The sequence below is a fragment of the Apus apus genome, chromosome 21, assembly GCF_020740795.1.
Source record: "Apus apus isolate bApuApu2 chromosome 21, bApuApu2.pri.cur, whole genome shotgun sequence".
NCBI classification, from domain to species: domain Eukaryota; kingdom Metazoa; phylum Chordata; class Aves; order Apodiformes; family Apodidae; genus Apus; species Apus apus.
Window position 1 is genome coordinate 3,657,689 of NC_067302.1, and position 26,438 is coordinate 3,684,126.

At 51.7% G+C, this 26,438-nt stretch overlaps 2 protein-coding genes across 2 annotated transcripts in view; one reads left to right on the top strand and one right to left on the bottom strand.

The window, feature by feature from the left end:
* The window catches only part of WDTC1 (WD and tetratricopeptide repeats 1), a 30,622-nt gene extending 12,226 nt beyond the window's left edge, over positions 1-18,396 (bottom strand). The window contains exons 1-10 of the mRNA XM_051637813.1: positions 18,176-18,396; positions 11,159-11,306; positions 8,485-8,568; positions 7,503-7,549; positions 6,194-6,305; positions 5,598-5,785; positions 4,369-4,551; positions 3,438-3,532; positions 2,259-2,374; positions 913-988 (exon numbers count right to left, since the gene is read on the bottom strand). Of these exons, the coding sequence (XP_051493773.1) occupies positions 913-988; positions 2,259-2,374; positions 3,438-3,532; positions 4,369-4,551; positions 5,598-5,785; positions 6,194-6,305; positions 7,503-7,549; positions 8,485-8,568; positions 11,159-11,266 (1,009 nt within the window). The 5' untranslated portion in view covers positions 11,267-11,306; positions 18,176-18,396. The remainder of the gene's footprint in view (positions 1-912; positions 989-2,258; positions 2,375-3,437; positions 3,533-4,368; positions 4,552-5,597; positions 5,786-6,193; positions 6,306-7,502; positions 7,550-8,484; positions 8,569-11,158; positions 11,307-18,175) is intronic.
* Positions 18,397-23,756: 5,360 nt separating this feature from the next.
* SLC9A1 (solute carrier family 9 member A1) overlaps positions 23,757-26,438 on the top strand; it is a 31,163-nt gene continuing 28,481 nt past the window's right edge. The window contains exon 1 of the mRNA XM_051637799.1: positions 23,757-24,111. Within this exon, the coding sequence (XP_051493759.1) occupies positions 23,790-24,111 (322 nt within the window). The 5' untranslated portion in view covers positions 23,757-23,789. The remainder of the gene's footprint in view (positions 24,112-26,438) is intronic.

Below are 26,438 nucleotides of genomic sequence, written 5' to 3' on the forward strand. Positions count from 1 at the left end.
AAGTCAGCCTCTGCCTGGGGAACAGTGTTCTAGCCATCCTGCAGTATCTGTGCACCAACAGGCCCTGGAAGGAACAGGGCCAGGAATAAAAAGGCTTTTGGATTTACTTACTTGTCAAATAAGAGTTTTTGATTCAACTATCTCAGCACCAAGAGGAATATTAGTGCCAGGCCAGATTCTTAGACTAGGGAAGAGATTGTTCTGTCTCCTTCCTAATGGGGGTTCAAGGGGGTAACAGAGGTAGTCAACATTTTACTAATAAGTTTAAAGAAACAGAAGCAATACAGCATTTCCACACCTGTCCACAAAGCTGAAGGGCTTGGAGTGATGGGATGAGGGGGGATGGATTAAAACTGGCAGAGGGGAGATGGAGGTTGGACATGAGGAGGAAATTCTTGGGTGTGAGGGTGGTGAGAGCCTGGCCCAGGTTGCCCAGGGAAGCTGTGGCTGCCCCATCCCTGGCAGTGTTGAAGGGCAGGTTGGATGGGGCTTGGAGCAACCTGGGCTGGTGGGAGGTGTCCCTGCCCATGCAGGGGGTTGGATCTGGATGATCTCTAAAGTCCCTTCCAACCCAAACCATTCCATGATCCTATGATCCCAAGTTTTCCCCCTTAGTTGGGGGCAGGATACCAGCACCTCAACCACACCACACAGTCCACTTTATCCTTTGTGCCCAGCTCTAAGCACTCCCCTTAGCTCCTGCATACCCCCCCAAATCTCACAGCTCCCCTCTCCCCTCCACACACACATTTTGCCACCCTGAGAAGGGCTTTTAGAACTCGGGCTATGAATTGCACTGCAGGAACAGCCAATGCCCTGCTTCATTCTCCCAGTTCCTGCCCACACTGAGAGTTGTGCAGCATGTGGTTTCACTCTGGCTTCCACCCACTTTGCTGACAGCCTCATACTCACCCCCTGAGGTGTGGCACTTCTTGGGGAGGAGAAAAGTGTACGGTCGCTGTTTGTATGTCAGATCAAACAAATAGACCTAAGGGATGAAGAAAGAGAATGAGGTAAAAGAAGTCAGGGAAACATCAAAGTCACAGAACTAAAACAGGGCTAGATGGGTATTTGGTTTCACATTTATATTTTGCTATTTTTATATATTTATATTTTGCTGTATTTTCAGGGTGCTGGGGCATCTTGTATAAACTACAGTAGTAACTACAAAGGTCAGAACAGATGATCCTTGAGGTCCCTTCCAACCTGGCATTCTGTGATTCTGTGATCTATGATTCTATTTCCAATTTTCAGACTGGGAGTCTTGTTTATTAGATGGGTATACAGAGGATGACACCAGCTCCAGTGGTGTGTTCTGTTCCAGCAAGGGGTTCAGAAGGAATGATGTTGAGAAACAGGAGCCTTTGTCTTACTCAAGAGGTAGAAAGCCCTCTCCTCACCTCCAGAACTTAAAAAGTGACCTGACCACAAACCAACCTGTTAAAAAATCTTCAACTCCACTTAGATATTTTAACTATTTAATTCACACACTGATCGTGAAGAACTCAAGCATGTATGGCCAGAAAAGAGGGGTTACACTAAACCAAGGCAAAAAAAAAAGTCTCTCTAAAATGAAATTAGGATTTCCTGGGAAACTTGTAAAGCAGCCTGTGAAGCCCTAATTTAGAAGTGTATTGGTACAGGAACTGCCAGCCCAGCTCAGCCCTACCACTCATCTACCTCAGCACCTTCTCTTCAAGGGAATAAGTGCACATGTGAGAGAGAGACCTGTAAAGGACAACCACAGAGAAACCTGCTCATGAGCAAAGGTCCTGCTTAATCCATGCTGATTAATGCTGTCAGGAGGATTTTCTCATTTCCCTGATAGGCTTTACAAAAGATCCATGAATATCATCCAGCACTTAAAATTAAAGCAATCAATATTCCAGGTGAAGGCCTTGGCTTCTGCAAGTCCCTTATTCACTCCATTCCATTACAGAAGCAGTAAGATGTTTCAAGAATAAGTTATGAAATCTTTTCTAGGTCAGCAAAGGTCAGTTCCAGAACTCTTGTGGGTTGTTTTTTTTTCTCTTCTAGAGGAGCAAAAAGCAGAATGTGGTTCAAGTTTGATCAGTGGGAACATAACAAAGAAAACCTTAATACCAAGAATTGAGCCTGGATGAATCAAAAAGGAGTTTAAAATCAATCATATTACACAGAGAAGTTGCTATACATGTTTTCAAGACTGCCCATGGTGTGAGGTGACCCAAACACAACTGAATGTGAAGCTTTCTGCCAAGCTTTAGCTGCCTTCTTACCTGTTCCCCTCCCATGTTGACTAAGAGCTCTGTGCCATCAGGGCTGAAGGTGACATATGTGGCCACCAGCACCCTCAGCCTGTTGTTGTAGTCTGGAAGCTTCACTGGAAGGTGCCCTGTGGAGAGAAGAGGTCCACATAGATCAGTGTAACTAGTACCTGTTGTCCTTGTCCCACCTCAGCTGCTGCCTTTCACAAGAGGTTGTTAGGAGAGCCACGTCATGAAGTTCCTGCACCTCAGGGATTCTCCAGTTTCTACTGCTCTTTATTGAATCCTGCCACCAGCCACCACAACCTGCAGATCTGCAGAACTGCCTTGCCACAAGTTCTAGGTATCAATTCTGCATGGCCATCTCCATATGAAGGGAAGACTGGATGGTAACAAGCTTGCCAACAAGAAACTTTGCTGAACTCAGCAATCTCAGTTGTAGGGATTCCCTATGGATTTGGCTTCTGTGATTTGTGGCCATCTGCAAACAAATTCCTCCATCTTCAGCCCTCTAATCAGGTTCCCTTAATAAAGCCCTCAGCACAACCAAACCAAAGCTCCTCAATATTCAGCTCACACACAGGTTCTTCTGCTTCAGACAGCAGATGTGTTGCATGACCAATTCAGGGGACCTAAGAAATCCTCTAGTGGGTCTCATCAGAAGCACGACTGTCAGAACTAGTCTGCTGAACATGCTGGTCTAAGATACTTTAAAAAAAACAACAACAGGCATTTGGGGCAAAAAACCCACAGAGTAAATAATGAGCACTGGAAAAGAATGTAGTTTAGATGGCCCAGATACTGCATCACTGACTCTTCATCTGCAGGATGAAGACAAGGCACTTCTGTGCCAAAAAGGTTTGAAACAGCAGCTTTGCTGGCAGCACTTCCAGGAGAAAACCTCCAGCTCCCAGGTTATCCAGTCCTTGACTTTCCAATCAAAGTGACAAAAAGATATATCTGCTAGGCAAGAAGCAGCAAGGCCAGCTCAGCAACAACCACCACTGCCAAATCATGGGAAGGGGGCAGGTAACATCAGCAAGAATTCACACAAGTGAAATGAACTGCAATTCCATGGAACACCCCAGGATCACAGAACTCCTCCAAGCAGTGGTTTCTTGGTGGTGAGTAGAGCTCTGCTTCTTCAGGCATTAAGTTCAAGTCCCATCAGTCACCCCCCCAGCCCAATACCTGCCACGTAGTACTGTGCTGCACCATCTGGGAGGGGCTTCTGGCGGTCACAGAACGTGTGCACTCCAGCTGAAGGACTCTGCTTCATGCTTTTCCTAGCCAGGAAGAAGATCAAGCTCAGAATCACAGCACCCAACTGCTGGGAGCCTGATTTACACTTCTTGTTCACACATGAGGGCAAAGCCTGGTGTCTAGACAGCCTTACAGGCACGAGCCTGCCTCACACCACCCCAGTGCACTCACACAGATGGAAAAGGGAAACTTGCAAGCCAGCTCCAATTTGCATGAAATAAATTCTAGCCAAAAGAAGTTTGGGCATGAAATTGGGCCTGTGACTGGATGTGTCTTTTCTGAAGAGTCCAGTGGCAGGACTAGGGACAATGGGAACAAACTGGAGCATAGGAGTTTAAGTTAAACATAAGGAAAAACTTCTTTACTGTCAGAGCAGCAGAGCCCTGGCACAGGCTGCCCAGGGAAGTTGTGGAGTCTCCTCTGGAGACATTCCCAACCCATCTGGATTTGTTCCTGTGGGATCTGCTCTAGGGGATCCTGCTCTGGCAGGTGGGTTGGAGGAGATGACCTCCAGAGGTCCCTTCCAACCCCACCACTCTGTGATTCTGTGTAACTGAAACAGGTTGCCCAGGGAAGCTGTGGCTGCCCCATCCCTGGCAGTGTTGAAGGGCAGGTTGGATGGGGCTTGGAGCAGCCTGGGCTGGTGGGAGGTGTCCCTGCCCATGCAGGGGGTTGGATCCTGATGATCTTGAAGGTCCCTTGAACCCAAACCATCCCATGATTCTATGACTGTGGGTGATAGCAAAGACTGGGTAAAACCCAGGTGAGCACCTGATCACCATGACTCCCCCTTCCCACCAGAGCCTCTCAGCAGCTCTCGTGCTGCTCCCGTCTCCCCAGAAAAGCCAGCGGCCAGTACCGGTGGTTGTGGATCATGCGGATGTCATAGAGCCTCACGAAGGGCCCACTTGCCCCCACTGCCAGGTAGTTGTTGTCCTGGGGATTGACTGTCAGGCACTTGGCCTCCACCAGCTGCCCGCAGTACTCGGTCAGGTCGATCAGCACCTCGGAGCGTTTGCTGTTCTCCCGCAGGTCGTACTGCCTGCAGAGGGAAGAGGGACTCAGGCCACTCCTGTCACTAGACATCAGGGGCAGATCTACAGAGGGGTTGGTTCTCCATGGTGGCCAAACTGAAAGTAAAGCAGCTCATTTGTGCTGCTTGGTGGTGACCTATGCTTAATTATCTGGCTTGGGCTGGAGTAGCTTTCCTATGAAGACAGGCTGGGAGAGTTGGGGTTGTTCAGCCTGGAGAAGAGAAGGCTCCAGGGAGACCTCAGAGCACCTTCCAGGGCCTGAAGGGGCTCCAGGAAAGCTGGGGAGGGGCTTGGGACAAGGGCAGGGAGGGAGAGGACAAGGGGGATGGATTAAAACTGGCAGAGGGGAGATGGAGGTTGGACATGAGGAGGAAATTCTTGGGTGTGAGGGTGGTGAGAGCCTGGCCCAGGTTGCCCAGGGAAGCTGTGGCTGCCCCATCCCTGGCAGTGTTGAAGGGCAGGTTGGATGGGGCTTGGAGCAACCTGGGCTGGTGGGAGGTGTCCCTGCCCATGCAGGGGGTTGGATCTAGATGATCTTTAAGGTTTCTTCTAACTCAAACCATTCTATTTTATGATAACAACATTAACAAGTGATTTGTGCCCCTGGCAGCATCTCAACTCAATACACACCAGACCTAAATATCAGGATAACCATCAAAACCAGCTCTACAATGTGCAGACATTTATTTAAGTCCCAAATTAAACTCCAAGCCACGATCTCACAACCAGTAGCTCATAGTGGAACAGACTCCTCTAGTAACATTGCTCCTTTAAGAGTCCCAGTGACTCTGGAGGGAAACATTGCTCAGTGTTTTATCTCCTTCCCATTTGCCATGGCTGCTCTTTTCCTGGTCTCCCTTTTCAGTGGAGTAAACCAGAGGAGTTGGAGAGAATATCTATCAGAGGAGTCTACATTTTAAGATGAATCCTTCCATTTTCAGGAAAAGGAGAGATTAACTTAAGCTCTTTAGTAGAGAGGCAGCCTGTCTTCAGATCTGTGCATGGGATTGGATCCTAATCCAATTAATTTTGGGGCAGAACTGGAGTTCTGTACCTGATTAGCCCATCTTCTGCTGCACTCCAGAAGGTGTTGGGCCACATGGGAGCCGTGGCAATCCTCTTAACTCTGTTGGTGTGATCTCCAAACATGTGGATGGTCTCCTTGACAGTCAAGTCATGGACGTGCACCTTGGAATCTGCAGCTCCTGTGATGAGGATCCGATCCCCCGAGTGCGGCAAGAACTGTGGGACACAGATTTGGCACTCACAGTGGGGAAGTGCTGGGGCTGCTCACACACAACAGCACTGAGCTGTCCCCAAAACAAGCTGCAGAAACATGGGATGGTCCATGTTTCTACCCATGTGACACACATACACACACCAGTGTGCCCACCAAAGAGCCACCCAAAACAGTCTCCTCACCACATGTCCCAATTTGGTACAACCAATTCCTTTGAATTTACAGAGAGAATGAGATGGGAGTTGCATAAACTTAGAAGTGCAGGAATTTGATTTAATGCCATTTTTCCCCCCCTAACATTATTGAGGTGGGAAATCACTTGCAGGGAAATGTTTCCCAACAAGCATCTATTCTCCTGCTGCTTAGGTTGCTGATTTTGGTAACTGTTCATTCCTTCTAACCATCTATACCTTGACAGAAAAGATGTTTGCAGTATGTCCTGTGTGCATAGAAAGCAGTTTCTTGTGGTGCAGAGGATCCCAGACAATGGTATGTTGGTCATCAGAGCCAGAGGCCAACAAACTAAAAGAAACAGAAGAGAAATATGCAGCATTTATTCTTCTGTTCTAAGCTGTGACCAATTCCTTAGAGCGGTTTGACCACAGACGGCCCTGAAGTTAATTCAGCTCTACCAAGCCCACTTCCTCTCTCTTTTCTCAGCTCTGTGTTCCTGTTGCTCCCCCTGGGCCAATCCATTCAGCCAGTTCAGGGAGCTAAACCAGCCAAAGATCAACTCCATGCAAAATAAAGCCAGTGGGTTGTGTTGGTTTAGCTCATTGAACCAACTCGCCACAGGCTCAGATGGAGAAGGGAAAAACAATAGGAGCACTTGGTCAACAATAACACACAGGGCCTCCATCTTCCTCATCAGCCTGGCTGAATTAACTGCTCCACATCATTCCCAAGCCAAGGCATTCATTCCTGGACTTTGGATGTGCCCAAGCATTCCCAAGCCAGTGCTCACTTAGTGATTCCCAGATTGCTGCTGAAGCGCAGGGTGTGGTTGGTGGCATTGCAGGGAGCTGCTTGCCTTGCACATGTATCTGCACTGGAAGGCAAAGAATTTGACATCTGCAACTACCAGCTCTTTTAAACTCATTTCCTTGTAGCCAGATCTCTTTCAAGTGCATGAAATTTGCAGTGGTAAATAATTCTGAAGAGTATCAGACAGCAGACTTTGAATCTTGGAAGAGGCATGTCAAGAAATATATGCTCTTCCTTCCATCCAGTAATTTCTCATGTGGATTTTCTTTATTCCACTTGCTTAGTGGAAATGCTCTGATGTTGAGTTTCCCTCTAGAATTGCAGGGAGGGGTTAACCCCCTCCCTCCCTTATCTATTTGTCCCCCAGCAGATGCTTTTAACAGCATGGAGAAGGGGGTGGGGAAATGTCAGTAGCAGCTGGTCAAATCCTAAAGATCCATGATAATCCATAATACCACTTAGGAGAAGAGAAGCAGCCTTCAATCTCCACTTCTTAGTCTGACCATTTCCCTTCTGAACTCTCTAAAGGGGCATTTCTAATAATATCCAGATATATTGAACAAAATAAAGCTGCTTTTGAAACTTGAGCTCTATCACAGTTCAAAACTTGGGAGCTCCAGCTCCACTTGACTAGGAATGGGGAGCAGCTCCTTATAAAATGACCCCCCCATCCTGCTCCTGGGAGAACCTGGGGTTATCAAACTGTTGATCCCCCAAATCAACCTAAATACTTACTCTCCTTTTTCATTCCATTCCAGACAGTTGACACACCCAGAGTGACCCTGAGGGGTGAAGAAAAAAAAAAAAGGGGGGAAGATGCTGTTAACACAAACTTCAGACTTATCAAACTGAGCTGTTCTCAGGCAAGGACACACTTAGCTCCCCACACATAACAACTTGTTCCAACACAAGCAGGTTTTTCTTTTCCTTCCAACCCTGCAAAATAAAAACCCCACCCACATGGCAGTTAGGCACCTCCAGAAAAGACAAGACATGCTCTAGCAGTTGGGGTAGAAAAGGCAAAATGAAGCAAATAATAAAAAATCAAAATGAAGTGTTGAATAAAGTGGCAGTTTAGCCTCACAGGCTACAGATGAAATCCTGCTGCACAGGTAGGAAGGTGACTTTGCTTCCAAAGCCTGTGGCTAAGCTGACAAATTACATGTACAGGTTCTCTGGGAACACAGGGAAAATGCACTTTTGAGAGCTCTTTTTGAAGCACCTTGCTGCTGGGTGACTGTATCATCCATCTTCATCCAAATTAACCAACAACTGCAACAGGAAAGACCAAGGGAGCACAGAGTAGGATTTGATGGGGGAGATGGGACTGAAAAGGGGGACAAACAAATCTTTTCCTCCCCCAAACCAAGACAATCTCAAGATCTTTTGAAGCTGGGTCAGGCTGTAATACAACCATGGTTTTTTTAGGCAACAAATCACACTTTTCAGCATCAGCTGAGTGTCTTGAGCAGGTGACAGTCACCTTCTTCAGCCACCACTGCTGGGATGAGCTGACCCACACCCCTGAAATGCTCTCTTGCAGGTGCATTAGGTAACACAGAAGCTCACACAGGATCTCACTGAGCTATTCCTGGCTCTAATACAGTTTAGGGGACTAAATCAGTATCTATGCCATCCAAGAGAGAATTCCACATGCTCCCCCATGCTGTCCTTTCTGCTGCAAGCTCAGCTGGCTCTTTAAACACTGCTCAATTACCTGCAATTCTGCTTCCAGGCCCAGGCGTCGGATGAAGGGATCAGTGACATGATAGTGTCGCTCGAAGCCCAGAGCACCCCTCTCCTGCAGGAAGCAAACAAGCACCAAGCTGACTCCAGCAAACAAAACAGTCTCTTTTCTTTTTTTTTTCCTTTAAGAGAATAGTCAAGACCTTTAAAAATCAAGCAGGGACCTTGCCAGGTATTGGGGTTTCCATATCAACAGGTACCTGTCCTAGAGACATCGCTTGCACCATCTCCAGGTTGACAGGTTTGTCATCTCTGCCCCTGAATTGGGTTAAAATGATGTTTATCTAATTGTCAGGCTCAAGCTGAACAGCCAAAATGAGGTTTGAAAGAACTACACTAAGAGAGAAGACATTGCCTACTTTGGGCCAGAAGCAGAAGATCCAGAAGAGGTTGGGAATGCCTGTCATTATCCCTTGGAAAGGATTTCATAGAATCATAGAATGGTTTGGGTTGGAAGGCACCTTAAAAATCATCCAGTCCCAACCCCCTGCATGGGCAGGGACACCTCCCACCAGCCCAGGTTGCTCCAAGCCCCATCCAACCTGCCCTTCAACACTGCCAGGGATGGGGCAGCCACAGCTTCCCTGGGCAACCTGGGCCAGGCTCTCACCACCCTCACTGGGAAGTATTTTAGAAGGAACTCATTCCTGAGGACTCCAGCACCAGACCACAGCTGCTTAGGAGAGCTCTGCCATCACACAGAATCCATCCTGAAGCAGTACCACCAACCCAGGGCAAAGAATTGGGGGCTGTAACTGGACAGAATCCTTTTGGGATGGCTTACTTCATCAGAAGTGGAGTAGGAGATGTAGCTGCAGCACCACAGCACAGCGTGTTCCGCAGGGAAGGGAACAGCTGCCACAGAACTGCGTCAGTACAAATGAAGGTGAAGAAAAGCAGGACAGTTGTTTCCCCTGTGATCTGACAGGGTTCACAGATGTATCAGCAGATGGCCTCGATGAAAAAGGGCCAACTGCAGAGGCAGACATGGAGAAAAGGGAATGCAAGTCAGATTTTGGGTGGAACATCTAATGACCAAGGAGATTCCTTCCTAGAACCTGATCCAGCCTGGGTCCCGCCCCACGCCACCCTGCAGTCGGGCAAAGACAACGTAAACCTTCATTATCACCAAGTATTAATGAGAAGATTAATGTCAGAAATGACACTGGGAACATGTTAGTGTTTGCAGAGCAGACACAAAGAGCCAGTGTGCTGAGTTACAGCTCTGCAGACCAGTGTGAAGTAATGAACTCCACACAACAAAGGCTGTTTAAAACCAAAATGGAGACGGCTAGAAGGGAACTGGAGGAAAAACAAAGCAAAATGGGCCCTTTGTAGTAACTTCCATTACAAACGTGACATATTTTCATGGATAGCATTCCCAAAACACTGCTAGGCCCAGTGCAAGGGGCTGGAGTTCTAATTGTCTTGCTAATGCAGTGGAAATTGTGAGGAAACTGGAAGGAATGGTGAGGAATTCAAGCTGGAAGAGGGGAGATGGAGGTTGGACATGAGGAGGGAATTCTTGGGTGTGAGGGTGGTGAGAGCCTGGCCCAGGTTGCCCAGGGAAGCTGTGGCTGCCCCAGCCCTGGCAGTGTTGAAGGGCAGGTTGGATGGGGCTTGGAGCAACCTGGGCTGGTGGGAGGTGTCCCTGCCCATGCAGGGGGGTTGGATCTAGATGACCTTTAAGGTTCCTTCCAACCCAAACCATTCCATGATTGTGCTAGGTCTGTGCAGTAGGACATTGCTTTTCCAAGGAGCTGTCAGACTGAGCAACCTTCCCAAGGTCACACATGAAAGTCTAGCAGACCAGACAGTGTGAAAAAGTCCCAGGCTAAGGCTCTAACCACAGTCCCATCCCTTCTTTGTTAGAGCAGCAAAATAAATCTTTGCACATGTATTAAATCATAATACAAAGTTTGAGGCCAAACTGTGAAGTGAACATTCAAGCTCCTAGTTCCTTATTCTGGCCACTAACAGACCACTTTGGTGAATGCTGATTCCCAGGAAAGCTGCAAATGATTTAAAGCCCTCGAGTCCAAGGAATAATTGCCTATTGTGTCTGCTGCAGTTAGTCCTTTCACGTTAAGAGGTATTTCACAAATGCAGCCCTCAGATGAGTGATCCCACCTCCGTGGCAGTTTTTCCCCACACAAAGGCAGCAACACATCACTCTTTCAAGAAAAAGAAGCGACAGAAAGAGACTGAGACAGAGATCATTAGCTTTGCTGCAGTCAGAAAACACCTTTGATGGCAAGATCACACGAAGGGAACACAAAGAAGCAGACAAAACTCATGAGGGGAGCCAGCTAAGGGTCCTTCATGGGGCCCAAACACAAGGAGCTGGATTTCTCTCTTCAACGTGGCCCTCAAAAGGAACAGAGCTGCTGTCTAACTAGCCTGGTGTGCTCCCGCTAGGGAGACCTGCTCTGCTGTGCCACACTTCATCCCAGCTCTTCATTAAGGCCACTGGTAGGCCCTTTGAGTCTGTTCTCTTAAGCTTCTTACACAGATTATCAACAGGTAAGTAGCAGAGATCTTTTGCGAAGTACAGGCAGCACCAGGAGTGTTTCCCAATCCAGCAGGAACACAGATTCTCCATCTCTGCTCCACCCAGCACCAGGGAACACTTGGTTCACACCTACCTTGATCTGCCTGTGGATGATGTCTCTGGTGATGTTTGCTTTTGCCATCTTCTTGCAATGGGGCAGACAAAAAGGAGCTATTGGAAGAGTTGCTGTGGATCCAAGCATGCCAACAGAGCCACAGTCCTCACCAAGGGCATTTAATTACCTGCAGGACAGAGGAGTGAGGAAGCAAAGGCAAGCACATGAACACATCAGGCCATTCCTTGCCATGAAGTATTGGCCACCTGATTTTTCTTTCTCCACTTACATGTTACATTTTAGCTGTGAAGGGGTCAAGCATTAAAATGGGATCCAGAAAGGCTGTGGGGTTTCCATCCTTGGATACAACCAGAACTTGATTGGATGAGATCCTGAACAAAATGACCTAATTCAACTTGTTTTGCACCAGGCTGTTTGGATTAGAGACCTCCAGAGACCCCCTGCAGCCTGAACTATTCTTTGGAACTGCCACTTTGCATATTGTGCAAACAGTGCCCAGGGATAAAAGAAGGGCATTTATCCTCAGAAAGCTGGGGAGGGGCTTGGGACAAGGGCAGGGAGGGAGAGGACAAGGGGGGATGGATTAAAACTGGAAGAGGGGAGATGGAGGTTGGACATGAGGAGGAAACTCTTGAGTGTGAGGGTGGTGAGAGCCTGGCCCAGGTTGCCCAGGGAAGCTGTGGCTGCCCCATCCCTGGCAGTGTTGAAGGGCAGGTTGGATGGGGCTTGGACCAACCTGGGCTGGTGGGAGGTGTCCCTGCCCATGCAGGGGTTGGATCTGGATGATCTTTAAGGTCCCTTCCAACCCAAACCAGCCTGGGATTCTATGATTTACACACCCTAGGTCTTGTGCTGTCCCATTTTGATATTTCTACAGTTCTCTTAAAAAAAACAAACAATTAAACCCCATTTTGTCCTATGTAACCTGACAGTTTGAAATCCTCTTCAAGAGCTTCTACCAGCAGAACAAGCCAACATTTTCCAACAAGCCCTCTTTTGAATGAGGAAATGCTGATTCATTGAAACAAGGACATTTCACAGAAATGCAGCAACAAATAACTCGGCTGAGGTCAGGCAGAAGTTCTGACCAACCCTGCCTGATTCTCCACCACTTCATCCCTCAGGCTGCTGCAAAATGAGGGTTTCCACCGTGAGCCACATCAGGGCTGTGCAGCTCTACTGCACCCCAGAGCTCTGGGTTTCACCTTCATTTGCTCTTAAAACCTGTAAGTGTATTTCTCCATGGGCAGAAAGTACCAAAAAATCAGGTGTTTTCACAGGAAGTGGAGTTTGTCCAATGTGGAAGTTCAGATGGCTTTCCTAACAGAGCTGGCTCCTCCGTGCAGCTCTGTGGTGGACACAAAAGTGTCCTTAGAGCTGCAGATGTGTAAGAAATGTCATCCAAACAAACTGAAATGTGCATTTTCTTGCAGTGGGCTCCTAGGGAGGATTTTTAGGGTAGCCATGGGGTCTCTCCAACACAACCCACAGGGAAGAGTTGAGACTTGAGAGAGTTGGGGTGTTCAGCCTGGAGAATAGAAGGTTCCAGGGAGACCTCAGAGCACCTTCCAGGGCCTGAAGGGGCTCCAGGAAAGCTGGGGAGGGACTTGGGACAAGGGCAGGGAGAGAGAGGACAAGGGGGATGGATGAAAACTGGCAGAGGGGAGATGGAGGTTGGACATGAGGAGGAAATCCTTCAGTGTGAGGGTGGTGAGACCCTGGCCCAGGTTGCCCAGGGAAGCTGTGGCTGCCCCAGCCCTGGCAGTGTTGAAGGGCAGGTTGGATGGGGCTTGGAGCAACCTGGGCTGGTGGGAGGTGTCCCTGTCCATGCAGGGGTTGGATCTAGATGATCTTTAAGGTCCCTCCCAACCCAAACCATCCCATTGTATGAAGGACATGGGCTCCCGCAGCAAAGCCCCTTGGCAGCAGGGCAGGTTGATGGTGCTGAGTCTGCAGCTCAGAGGCAAACACAGGAAACCAGGACAGACCCATCACTACCTGTGCCCAAGGCCAGCTCTACAGACACGTGCCAGTTGGGATAAATAAGCTGGAAACCACGTGGATGTGGTTTCCAGACACTTTGCTCCTAAGCTCTGCAATCAGAGATGGGGATTGTTAACTCAAAAAGCAGCTTCAAGTTTGGACAGACTAAACCTGCAGGATGAACAGTAGCTGTGATCTCTCTCCTCCAGTTTCTCCAGACACCTTCCCAGCAAACAAGTCTCCACCTGCCCTTCTCCTAGGCTGCATCCCCACAGACTGCCCTTCTTAAACAAACCCTCCAGGATACAGCAGTGTTTTCTCCACCTGTAGCTGCAGCACAGCAGAGACACCTTCCATGGCCCTGCAACACCTCAGCAGCTCAGTCCTTGGGTGAGGACAAACCCCACTACCTTCTCACCTCTGAGATTCTATCCTGATGCTCCCCTCCTCTTCCTCCTCCTCCACCCAGCCCTATGAAACACCTCCCACCCCACCTCACTTCTGCACAAAACTGTGACCAGTGACTGATGACAGTCAAAAAATTTTTGCAGAGCAGTGAACTATCCATTAATCCAAAGCACACCCTGGAGACACAAGAGGGACAACATTCCAGCAGATCTCCATCTTGTCTGCAGCTTCCCACTCCTCTTAGTGCTTCCCTACAATATGCCCAGACTCTGTCTGCAGTGCCCCCTCTCCAAGCAGCATCTGGCTTATCCTCCCTCTTCCCTGCCTTGCCTTCCTCTTGAAGAGCAGTTTAGTTTTCTCCTGATCTTAGGACCCCATCCCATGCCAGAGCTGTGCAGGCAGTCACCTCCTGACTGACAAATGTCCCACTGCTCTCTTTAAGACCCCTGGAAGAATTTTGGTTGGATTTCCTACCTCTAGTCATGGCTAATTTCTAAACAGGTCCTTTTTATTCAACTCCTATCTAGCAAAAAGGGGCACCAAATGCCCTGGAAGACACACACAAATAAATGCATGTTCATGAGAAGATAGATCTCCTGTACTCTACAGACAGAAATAACCCACACCAAGAAGTCAGGCTTAGTTGGGGGTATCCTGTCCATGCAGGGGGTTGGAACTAGATGATCTTCAAAGGTCCCTTCCAACCCAAACCAGCCTGGGATTCTATCACTAACTACAAACCCACTAACACACCAGAAACCCACACTTCGACTGTCTGAGCAGGATGCTCAGAGGGAATGAACATCCAATCCCAAACCTACCACTCCTTAAGAGAGGCTGGAATTCCTTTGTTATCTAAGAGAATGTCCTCCACCACAGCATTTACACCTTCTGGAACTCTGAAACACACTGCCAGGGGCAGCACAGCAATAGCCAGGAGCTTGCTGCCTCTGTGAGTGTTCTTTGGGCTAACAGGTGGGTTGTGGAGCTTCCCAGCTCTTCCCAGCTCTCTGGATGGGCCATTTTCAGCTGCAGTAACTCAGAGGCATTCCCAACAGATTGTAGCTCAGCAGGTTTCCAAAAAGGGATCAAATTGATTTCTTAAAAGATCCACAAAATCATCAAGAAAACCATCCACAAAATCTGCCCTTTGGTTGACAAGAACAAGGCAGAATTTAAAACAAAACACACTGAGGCAAAACTGACTTTAAACATCCTAACACCAGCATCCAAGGCTAAGGGGACAAATTGTCCAGTGTCTCCTGGGATGCTGATCCAGGCTTTCTAGCATCTCACAATTAAAAATAAAGGGCAGGCTTGGAAAAAAAAGAAGCAGCCAAACGGGAATGCACAAGACCAAGGTCTCTCTCTTGCCCAGACAGGACTTGGTTTGACAAATCATGTCAAGTGCTCCCAGGATGGATGTAAATGCTTGGCCAAGAAGACTCCAAGAGCCTTCCTTGCTTTCATGATGCCACTATTTGTTGCTCAACAGGTATTCAGCAGGAAGAAACCACAGCTGCAAGGCTTTGACAACCTTAAATTAGTGTGGAATTCCAAACAAGAAGTGCCAGATTCTCATTCCAGGTCAGATTGTGTCCATGAGCCACCAGTGGTCACAATCCCAGGTCACATTCACCATGGATGCAACACTTTCCTAGTTCTTGAGTTAATCCATGAAGAGCTCCTACTATGAAAGAAGAACCAAGTTAAGAAACCCTAAGATTATAGTGACCAAACCACTGTACATGGAAATCAACAGGCTCTTATGATGTCAGAAACCAACACTGGCATGAAGCATAAACCCCTCATGGCTTTGTAGACCTCCTGGAAATATATATATATATAAAACAGAGAAGAATAAACTGCACCTCTGATTTCTTAGCTAAAGGCTTCCAATCATGAAGCCCCTTCAAAGAGTCTGTCCATTTGTTACTAAGTCAGTTGGTACAGGATGTTCCTCTTGCAGCAAAAACCTCTGGGGTTGTTTTTTTGTTTCAGCAAAACCACTGTGCAAATTCTCTTCTCTTTTAGAGATATTGTTTCCTAAACCATTTGTGCAGTTCTTTGGCTTTCAGCTAAACTTGCACAACCAACTCTGGATGAAATGAGAGGAATTGAATCCCAGTGACAAGGGACAATTTAGGATAGATCTGTACTGTTGAGACCAGTGATGACCCCACAAGCACTTTGGCTACACCTAAGAGACCATCAGGACCTTCTTTGGTCATTTATTAGATGACACTGGAGCACAGAATCATAGAATCCCAGAACCCCAGACTGGTTTGGGTTGAAAGGGATATTAAAGATCATCCAGTCCCAACCCCCTGCATGGGCAGGGACACCTCCCACCAGCCCAGGTTGCTCCAAGCCCCATCCAACCTGCCCTTCAACACTGCCAGGGATGGGGCAGCCACAGCTTCCCTGGGCAATCTGGGCCAGGCTCTCACCACCCTCACACCCAAGAGTTTCCTCCTCATGTCCAACCTCCATCTCCCGTCTTCCAGCTTTAATCCATCCCCCCTTGTCCATGTTCCTCCATCATCTTTCAAGAGCATCTCTGCTCTCAATTCCAAGCAAAGACAAACTTCCCTCATCCCTCCCTGTTCCAAACTTGCCTGGAACACTCCAGACAGGACTAGAAACCTGGAATCTACTCATAGCTCTCACCTCATCTGCCATAACAGCCTGTTCTCAAACTACACCCTGAAGCATAAAGAGGACCACCCCACCTGCAGCTCACTCATGGACCCTGCTGCTCCTGCAAGGCAAAGCTCCAGAGGCAGAAAAAGAACTTTGGCAACACTTGGTCTTTAAATCTGCAGTCAAAAATTAACAAGCCACAGATTCCTGCAGGCTGTGGGCTCCAAAGCTGCTAGGCTGTATTTACACTGACAGGAACTTAAGAGCTCCTTAAGCTCCTGGAAAAGTCTGCTTTGGAAAGGTGCTTCAGGGCATGAGGAGTATCAAGATCCTCTGGCTTTCCCCAGCTGGATCTTCTAATTTTCTTGAAACACTTGCTCTAAATCTGGAAACAAAGCCTTGACATTGATTATACAGACAATTAAGTAGTTTTAATACTGAACAGTCCCAATGCAGCCAGGATTTGGGAGGTTGTTCCTTTGCTGGAAGATGTTTTCCCTCACAGAACCATCTACAGACACCCCCAAATCTCACCTACACATGCAGTTAAACACAGACAAGTGCCCTGCAGATGGGGGCTTCAAAGTCCAAACCAGGGGACCACCCCCCTTCAGAAAAGCTCCATCAACACCAGGTAACTCCACAGTGCAGCAGGACTCAAACCAGCAGTGGTTAAATCAGCAATTCCACTCCTAACAGTTCGGATGCACCCAAGTTTCTCAGTCTCCACACTCAAGGTCATTAACAAAAGCAGAGCTCTGCACACTACAAGCCTTGAGGATATCAGACTCATCCCAAAGGAGGATTCCTGTGACCCTTCCCTTAAGCATCTACAAATTCCTTCACCCATCCTAACACCCCTTTGAACCAAACTCAGCAGGTTTCTTTAGCCTGACAACTTCTTTTCTTCTCTCCTCTTCACCTTGACTTTCCGAGGTAGGGAAAGTCAAGGTCTGAGATCTGAGGTCACAGATCACACTAAAATATAGATAGGTGTGGGTTGCTTTTTTTTAAACAAACATAGAGAAACAAGAAGAAACAACCTGACTAGCAGCAGACACCTCGTAAAAAGAAGGTTGTGCTACAGCTGAAGGAGTTGCCAGGAGCAGCAGTCACTCCCCAGGGCAGATGGCTCAGAACAGGGAGCCAGCCAACCACAGAGAAAGGAGCTGAGACCTGACAGACCCAGCACAAGAGGACAATAGTGCCAGGGAAACTTTGATATGCCCTGAGATGCTGGCCCACATGGTGTCACAGCTCAGGCAGCAGCCCTCTCAGCTGGTATCCTACCTCTCCCTTTCATCCTCCAGCTGACACGGCCCTTCACAGGAAGAGAGGGAAGATGCAAGACACCTCAACCCAGCACAAGTACCAGCCTGAGGCCAAGACCCACATGGCCCAGCAGCCCCAGGAAGGAGTTTAGCCAGCAGAAAGAGGCAGAGGAGGAATGGCTCATCACCTCCCCAAGGAAAGGGGCTGCAAGACACCCACTGGGGCAGGGGAAAGTTTCAGGTGAAGGGTTTAGAGAGGGAAAGGGGAGCAGGGCAGAGTCAGCCTTTAGGAAAGGGGAAAGGAAAGTGAGGACAGGGCAGTGCCAGCTCTGGGAGAGGGGAAAGAGAAGTCAAAAGGCAGGGGCTGAATCCAGCAGGGGGGTAGATACCAACCAGAGGATGCAGGGGCTTGGTTAGAGGGACAGGGCAGGCAGAAGGGCTGAGGAAAATGGGGAATGAGGCTGGATAAAGAAGGGCTTCCTAAGAGGGATGAGGTCAGGCTCCTTGCTAAGAGGTGGGGAGAATGTCTGGCAGGGAGATAAAGCAGGGGGGAGGAAGAAGGGCACCTGACAGGGCCTGGGGGGCAGGTGGGGGTGTAACCAACAGGAAAGAAAGGGATAGCAGGGGATATGGGGAGAAAACCTGACGGGAGAGGGGGATAGCCGCGAGGGAAGGGGGCACGGGGGGCCCAGCTGACAGGAGGGAGGGGCGGCGCGGGCGGGACCGTTACCTGTCAGGCCTCCCGGGCGCAGCGGGCACTGGAAGTTGCGAGGCTCCATCCATGCGGGGGGGGAGAGCGGGACCGAGAGGAGGAAGGGGGAGGGGAAGCCAGGAGGGATCCCGCAGGTGGCGGGCACCGTCCCCGGGGCTCCGGGAGGGCCCTGAGGTGCGGGCCGGCCTAGGCCCCGGCCGTGCCCCCCTGCCCTGTTTACCCCCTCAGCTGTCCGGGGCTCACCAGCACCCCCCGCCACCTCCCGCCCCGCGCCGCTCTGCGCATGCGCCACGCCAACTGCGCCACCGCCCTCCCCGGCGCCGCAGCCCGCCCGGCCCCGCAGCCCGCGCGGCCCCGCGTCAACGGCGTAAGCGGCTTTCGAGAATACGACCCCGGCTTGCCCTGCCGGCCAGCGCCGGCCGGTGATTGACAGCTCTCTGAGCCAATGGGAAAGGCGGAACGCTCCGCGGGGGGGAGGGCTCGGGGAGGCGGGAGCGCGGGCGCCGCGAAGGGGCTGCTGGGAGTTGTAGTGAGAGGAGGGAGCAATGGCCGCCGAGCAGCGCGGCCTCCGCCGCGGCCTCAGGGCCCGGCCGCAGCCCCCTGCCCTCCGGAGCGGCTGGTCCCCCCCTCCACTCCCTCCTTCATCCTTCACTAAACCCGGGGGCTGCTTAAGCCAGGCCTCGCTGGGCCTGCACCCCCTCAGCTCGCAGCAGGCCCGGGGCCGCCCCTCGCCCTCAGAGGGGGCCCGGCAGGTTTGGCCTTCGCAGCCGCTTTTCCACGGCCCTGCGCTGGTGGGCAGGCGGCAGCCGCCCCAGCCGGCGGGGAGCAGCCGGGCTGCTGCCTCCACAGGCAGCTGATGACACAGGCTCCCCACAGGCAGCGGGGGGTGACCGAGACCCAGTGGAAAAAACCAACCCCACCGAGGTTCAGTCTTGTCCACCAGCAGTTCCCAGAAGAGAAGCGTGCAGTTCCTCCAGGTAGCACAAAGTTAGGCTTATGTTTCAGGGCGTTTTTTTGTTTCTTTGGAGGTTTTTTTTTTGCAACATAAAACAAACCTGTGGAAAGAACCAGGGGGTGGCAGTGTTTCCAAAACCCTTCTCCTTTCAGCAGCCCTTGGGGACACTGCTGCCAGAGCTGGAGGTGAAGGCAAGGCTGGCATCTCCACTAGTCCTAATTATCTTAATACACCCTCTCGTAAAAGGGGGAAGTGTTTGTAAAATAAATCAAAAGTTATTAATTCATCACTCTGTAATTTAATTCCACACTTCGACGTTCTGAAATCTATTAATAAAAGTGTAATGAACAGTTGAAATGTTCATTTAGGACTTAATTCCACAGCTCCAAATAATCCCAGCTGCACAACAGAAGAAAATTGCTACTTGCTTGCTCTGTGTTACCAGAAGCAGCAGAAAGCCCCTTAAATCAGATGTGACATGGAAGTGTGAGGACTCTTCCCTACACCTCCAGACTCACAAAGGACACAGCAACCATGTACTGCAATGATTTGGCCTCATCTCATAACCCATTCACTTATTCAGCTGTTGTCAAAAGTTCTTTACAGAAGATAATTGTTAATTGTTGCCTCTGTAGCTGTCCAGACTCTTTTAATTCAACAAATAACAAGGGTCCATCACTATCATCCTTACAACAGGGTTTTATCTTCTTTTCTCAGATGCTGTCCTCGTGGGGAACTAAAGCTACACACAGAAAATTAGGCAGGCTTTGGATGCCCTTGATGTGGAAGTTTTACTTGCAGATATAGAGGAAATTGGGGCACAGGAGCTTAAATTACTTTTTTCAGAACAGTGGCTGAAGCTGAGGAGGACCTGGGGGTACTTGCTGGTGCTGCCTGTCAGAGCTGAAGTTTCCCACTGCAGTCTCAAAAGGGAATTAATAGAATCATGGGATGGTTTGGGTTCAAGGGACCTTAAAGATCATCTAGATCCAACCCCCTGCATGGGCAGGGACACCTCCCACCAGCCCAGGTTGCTCCAAGCCCCATCCAACCTGCCCTTCAACACTGCCAGGGATGGGGCAGCCACAGCTTCCCTGGGCAACCTGGGCCAGGCTCTCACCACCCTCACACTCCAGAATCTCCTCCTCATGTCCAACCTCAGCTTCCCCTCTTGGAGAAATGTAAACAAGGCATTCCCCTCCCAGCACCCAGATTAAACACCACCTTGGAGAGTATCCTGATGGATTTTGGTTTTCAGTCCAAAGAAAGGTACAGGCAGCAAGGAATAAAATCAGCTTCTTACAGTGTTTGAGGGAAAACAACTGAAGTCACACAAAAAGCATTTTTAATGTTTTCAGTCAATAGGTGCCTCCTATTTGGGCCTCAATCTGTGCTACACATGGGGAAAAAAAAGACAATTCAGTGTGAAAAAAACAGCTCAATGTAAAAAAAAAAACCAGAACATGCCCAGGAAAATTAAATGTTACCTACTGGGCTGGAGGTGGGATTTCCAGGTGCCAAGGAATGATGAACCTAGGTCTGATTTTGCTCTCTGAGATGCAACAGGATAAGCTCTGGTGTATTATAACTTACGTAATTTGCTTGATGGGACATTTTTAAAGCTCCATCTGTCCCTTCATGTGCTTGTGTTGCTCTCCCCTTGCAGGCTAAGCAGCTTAATCTTAATTACTCTCCCAGTGTGAGGGTGAGTGCAAGTTCCAAGAATCAGAGCAGGCAAGGCTGGAGGAGACTGCACTGCTCTCCCAACACAGGAGACACAAATAACTGGAGAAAGCCCCAAGGCATCTCAGGCCCCAGGGCCCTGATGGGGTGTTTGCCACTGTCAGTGCTGCAGTGCTGATGGATTAACTGGGGAATGTGGATTTATTTGGATGTCTTCAGGGCTTTGTCTCCCAGTCTGGAAGAATTCAGGTTGCCCAGAGAAGCTCTGGTTGCACAATCCCAGCAAGTGTTCAAGGGCAGGTTGGATGGGGCTTGGAGCAACCAACTCAAACCAGTCTGGGATTCTATGATTCTAAGAAGTGGGAATATCTTTCTGCTTTGTCAAGACTTGGTGCCAACCAGAATCCTTCACGGAGTCGAGTAGTTTGTAAGGCCCCTGTCCACCACCCAGCTAGGCAGGCTGGGAACAAGTATGAAGCAGCAAGACCTTCATTTGATGCTGCATCCCCCACTGCCAAACATAGTCATTATCATAGGATCATGGAATGGTTTGAGTTGGAAAGGACCTTAGAGGTTATCTAGTCCCAACCCCCTGCATGGGCAGGGACACCTCCCACCAGCCCAGGCTGCTCCAAGCCCCATCCAACCTGCCCTTCAACACTGCCAGGGATGGGGCAGCCACAGCTTCCCTGGGCAACCTGGGCCAGGCTCTCACCACCCTCACACCCAAGAATTTCCTCCTCATGTCCAACCTCCATCTCCCCTCTGCCAGTTTTAATCCATCCCCCTTGTCCTCTCCCTCCCTGCCCTTGTCCCAAGCCCCTCCCCAGCTTTCCTGGAGCCCCTTCAGGCACTGGAAGGTGCTCTAAGGTCTCCCTGGAGCCTTCTCTTCTCCAGGCTGAACAACCCCAACTCCTTCCCACCACAGGGGCTGATTGATCCAGGAGATGGAAAAACTTGACCCAGTTATTTCAAGGAAGCATCACACCAGTTTGAGCTCCTCAGAACAGCTGTCAAGCAGCACCAGCCCTGGTGTTTTCTCCTCAGCACATCTCTAGCTGCCTGCCAGCTGCCAGCACGTGGTCCTGCTTCAACCCAAACACTTCCCCAACACCTTCCCTGTCACCCAGGACCAGGCTTCTCACTCAGATCTGACTAATGCCTTTCCAAACCAGAAACACTCAGGATTCCTTCCTTAATTGTTAAAACATATTAATTGGATTATCTGGAACAAAACCAAGAGGAAGAGAGGATTTGACACACCTAGTTGGTTCCTGCTCGGGCTGATGATTCATTTTAATGGATGGGTCACATTGTTGTTGATGATTTCCACCAGGCAGCTTCCACCTCCTGCCTGCCAGGAGGACGAAGGGCAGCGTTCCCTGAAAACATTTCCTGAGTGCTGATGCCACCTTCAAACATGAACATAACTCGTGCAAACCAGCAAGTGTCACCTCCAAAGCTGGAGTTCCATGTGTCCCCTCAAGGCACCCATGTTTTCCCCGCTCCCGAGTGCCCCCAAGGATGAGGGGCTGCATCTTCACCAATAAGGGAGGGTTTGCCCCTAAAGTGGAGTTAATAAATCACTTCAAAATTCCCGCTGGTGTCGGTGGCTCCGGTCACAGGCACGTGACACTCAGGAAGTTGGTAGCAGAGCCAAGAAATCAGGTTGGCTGAGCCCAGTCCCACGGTGCCCAGCAACACCCCCCTACACACACACACACTACTCGAGTGGTTTTATTAGAGCCTTATCAGATTTCCTGGTGACTCAAGACTACACTGGTGACTGGGACGAAGGGCACAAGCAGCACAGATGGGCTGACAGCACCGTGTTGGTCCAGAACCACTGCCAGTGCCCACCAGGCCTGGCCCTTCACAGGTCCCACCGCCCCGGGGCTCTCCCCGCAGCGCTGCCTCCCTGCTGGGGCTCAGCAGACCACGCTGCCCCCTCCAAGCAGCAAACACACAAGAGGCAGGTGGCTGCTCTGCCAGCCCCCCCTGGGCTGTGCACCCACAGTGTCCCTGCCACCCCAGGCTGCTGGGCACGGTGTAGTCCTGCCCTCACTCCAAGGCACCTCCAGCAGCCAGGCCGGGCCACAGTTCCTGTTTCCTTCCCTATTTGTTGCCCTCTTGACTCCTTGCACCCCTCTGCCCCGCACCCCTCATGCCCCAGCACCCCCAGCTCCAGCACCCCTCCTTTCTTGTCCCCCCCCCCCGCCACTCCGTAGCAGCACCCCACCCCGAAGGGCACCCCATCTTCCAGTAGCAGCTCCCACTCCCGTGCTGCACCCCCAGCTCTGCATGACACCCCATCTTCCACTAGCAACACCCCCCTCCCCCATTTGCACCGCACCCCCTCCTCCAAGCACCCCCTTTGCCATGCACCCCCTCTCCCACTAGCACCCCCTACCCCCCTTTGCACTGCACCCCTTCCCTACGCACCCCATGTCCCTGCACCCCCTTTGCCCTCGCCCTTCCAGCACCCACTCCCCTGTCCCCGGGACCCCTTATCCTCCCTCCTCTCCCTGGACCCCCAATCCTCCCAGCGACCCTCTTCTCCCTCCGGACCCCTTATCCCTCCGTCTCCGCACCCCCCACCCTCCCTGAGCCCCTATTCCCCCCCCACACTCCCTGGGCCCCCCAATCCTTCCACACCCCCCACGTCCAGACCCTTTAACCCCCCTCTCTGCCAGCAGCCCCCACCTCCAGCCCCCTTACCCTCCCGTGTCGCCCCCCCCCCCCCCAACTCCCCGCAGCCCCCCAACCCTCCCCGCTCTCCCCATCCTCCCGGCCCCACCGCCCTCCTCTTCCTCCTCCCGCCGCCGGCGCTGCCTCCGCCCCTGCCTCCTCCCCCGGCCGCCCGGTGGGATGTTCCCCGGGCTCCGCGGCCGCCCCAGCTCCGCTCCGGCTGTCGGCGGGGCGGCTCCAGCCCCGCGCCGCCCGGCGGGCCCCGCCGCCCGCCCCGAGCCCCCCGCCCCGAGCCCCCCCGCCGCCATGGGCGCCGCGGCCCTGCGAGCCCTGCCCTGGGCCCTGCTGCTGCTGGGGCCGCTGCTGCCCGGTCAGGGCTTGCAGGCCTCCGACCGCCCGCTGGGACAACCGGCCCCGCTCCCGGGGGCTGCCATCGGGGGCTTCACCCCCGCGCCCCCCGCCTCCGCCCAGGAGATCCAGCCGCTCAACAAGCAAGCGGCGAACGGCTCGGAGGAGGGGCACGCCAAGCCCCGCAAACCCTTCCCCGTCCTGGGGATCGACTACGAGCATGTCCGCACCCCCTTCGAGATCTCCCTCTGGATCCTGCTGGCCTGCCTGATGAAGCTGGGTAGGTGGGCGGCGTTGCGGCGGGGGCCCGGGAAGGGCGGCGGAGAAGGACCCTTGACAGCCCGGGGAGGGATCCCCGGCGTCATGGGGCAGGTGTCCTGAGCATCCCCAGGAGGGACCCCCTGAGGATCCCGGGGCAGGACCCCCCAGCTGAGTGGGACAGGCACTCCCGAGCATCCCCCCCGAGCATCCCCTCAGCATCCCAAGGACGAGCCCCCTGGAGCGTCCCAGGGTGGGACTCCCCAGGCATCCCGGGGCCAATTCCCCTGCGCATCCTGTACAAACCCCCCACGCAGCCTGGGGCAGGGGTGGGCTCTGCTCTCCCCACGACCTTGGGTCCCTGCCCTGCCGTAGGCCTGGCAGGTTGGGCAGCAGCCCCCCAGCTTTACTCCTCTCCCTGTCCAGGAGTGGGGCTGAAGATGCTCCCCATCCCCTGCCTGGACCAGCTTTGCTTTCCTCCCCCTGGCACTCGAGCAGGAAGCATCTGGTTTGTTTCTTTGCTTCCTCTCTCAACCACAGACCCCTTTTGTAACCTTGGAGAAGTCACTTAGATATATCTCCCAGTGCTTCAGCCTCCCCTTCCTCCCCCTCCCCAGCAACCCGGGGTGTGCAGCTGCCTCTGCTGCAAAGCGTCCGGATGATTCCTGCCTTACGGATAAGGAGCATCCATAGGGCTGGGAAAAGTCACCCACTGTGTTGACCCGCTCTGGGAAAGCAGCATTGTTGGCCAAGTGTTTCCCAAACTTCAGCAGCTGGATCAATACCATCCAAATTACCCCAAAATGTGTGTTGGGATGTAACTGCTCCGTGCATACCCGCCCTGGCCTCCAGCAGTGCTGAGGTCAACCTGGCCATGGTCCCGTTGGTGGTGATGAAGCCAAGGGGGGGCAGGTGAAATGTTTGCCTCTTCCTGCTGTGGAGTGAGTGATGGGAGGGGAGCTCTGCCTCTCCTTCATTTTCCTCCTCAGTTACCACCAGCGATTTAATAACGCCGAGGGCAGCGCTCCTCATGGAGCGCTCTGGCTTGCTGATTGAAGTCTTGCTTCGGGAGCTTGTTTGAGCTGGTGACTGCTGGAAACTGTGCCCTGGCCTGGCCTGGAGGGGTCTGAGAGCCCCCCCAGGAGCTCAGATCCTCCCTACCCAGCTTTTCCTGAAAATAATTCATCCCCTTCCCAGCCTGCTCTGAGCGTGCGTGGGCAGGTGAAGCCCCATTTTCCCAATCCCTCCTGGGTGTTTTATTTACATGTAGGCACAGAAGTGCAAACACTACAGTCCTGAGGCTTCCTGCCTGTCTGGGAGGCAAGCAGGCAGAGCAGAGCAGAGCAGAACCAGATGGGATCCATGGGATTTATCCCTTCCCAGCTTTTTTGCCTGATTGAAGGCAGGTTTCATTAGAAGGTGCCTCCCCCGGAGGCAACGCAGCGAGATCTTCTTCCCAGGGCTCACCCGGGGTGCATGTTAAGTGACCTCTGGTAGCTGTCCGGAGCTATTGCACTGCCTTTGCAGTCCTCCTGCCTCGGAGAGCAAAGAGTGATGAAATCAGAAGTATCTGTGCGGAAGCTGGAGGAGAAAGGAGGGGCTAACGCTGGCCTGCGTCCCTGCTCCAGGCGGGCTTGGAGGAACCGCCGCTGGAAAGCACCAGAATGGGCAGGGGAAGGGGCTCCCCGGGGAGCTGGATGGTTGGGGGGACACGGGGGGGACGTGGCTGCCTGCTGCTTGTCCCCCTCCCACCAGCACCCTCAGTCACTGGGTCACTGCTCGAAGCTGTTTCTGCTGCCCTTGCTGAAGTCGGGGCTCGCTGGTGCTGCAGGGAAGGTGGTTTCTGGCGGGGAGCTGAGCCCCGCCGCCAGGAGGGTTATGCAAGGCTGCGCGTTGCATGGGGTGGATTTTGGGAGGTGCTGCCTTGCAAGTTTGGCAAGGGTCCTTGGAGGAAGGCAGGTGATCTGCAGAGCTCCGGGGATGCTGATTGTGCCAAAATCGTACCTACACCTCCAACAGGGGCTTGGACAGCAGAGCGGGCCTGGGGCATCCTTGGCCTTGGCCTCCTCTCTGGGGTTTTGAAGCTGCACCAGAGTGAGGGGATAAGGATGCTTGGTCATGTCTGTAGTTCCCAAGTTGCTGGTACAGCTGAATATTCAGGCTCTCCCTGTTCACGAGCTGCAAAAGTATCCCACTGCTCAGTGTCTAAATAACCAGCCCATCAGCCCCGCCCTGGAGCAGAGGAGATTGTACAAGAGCAGCAAAATGTGCTGGGTATTTTTTTCCACCCAGAGATAGCTCTTACACAAGCAGGTGCAGCCTGTGCAGCTCAGCCCCTGATGGCAGGAT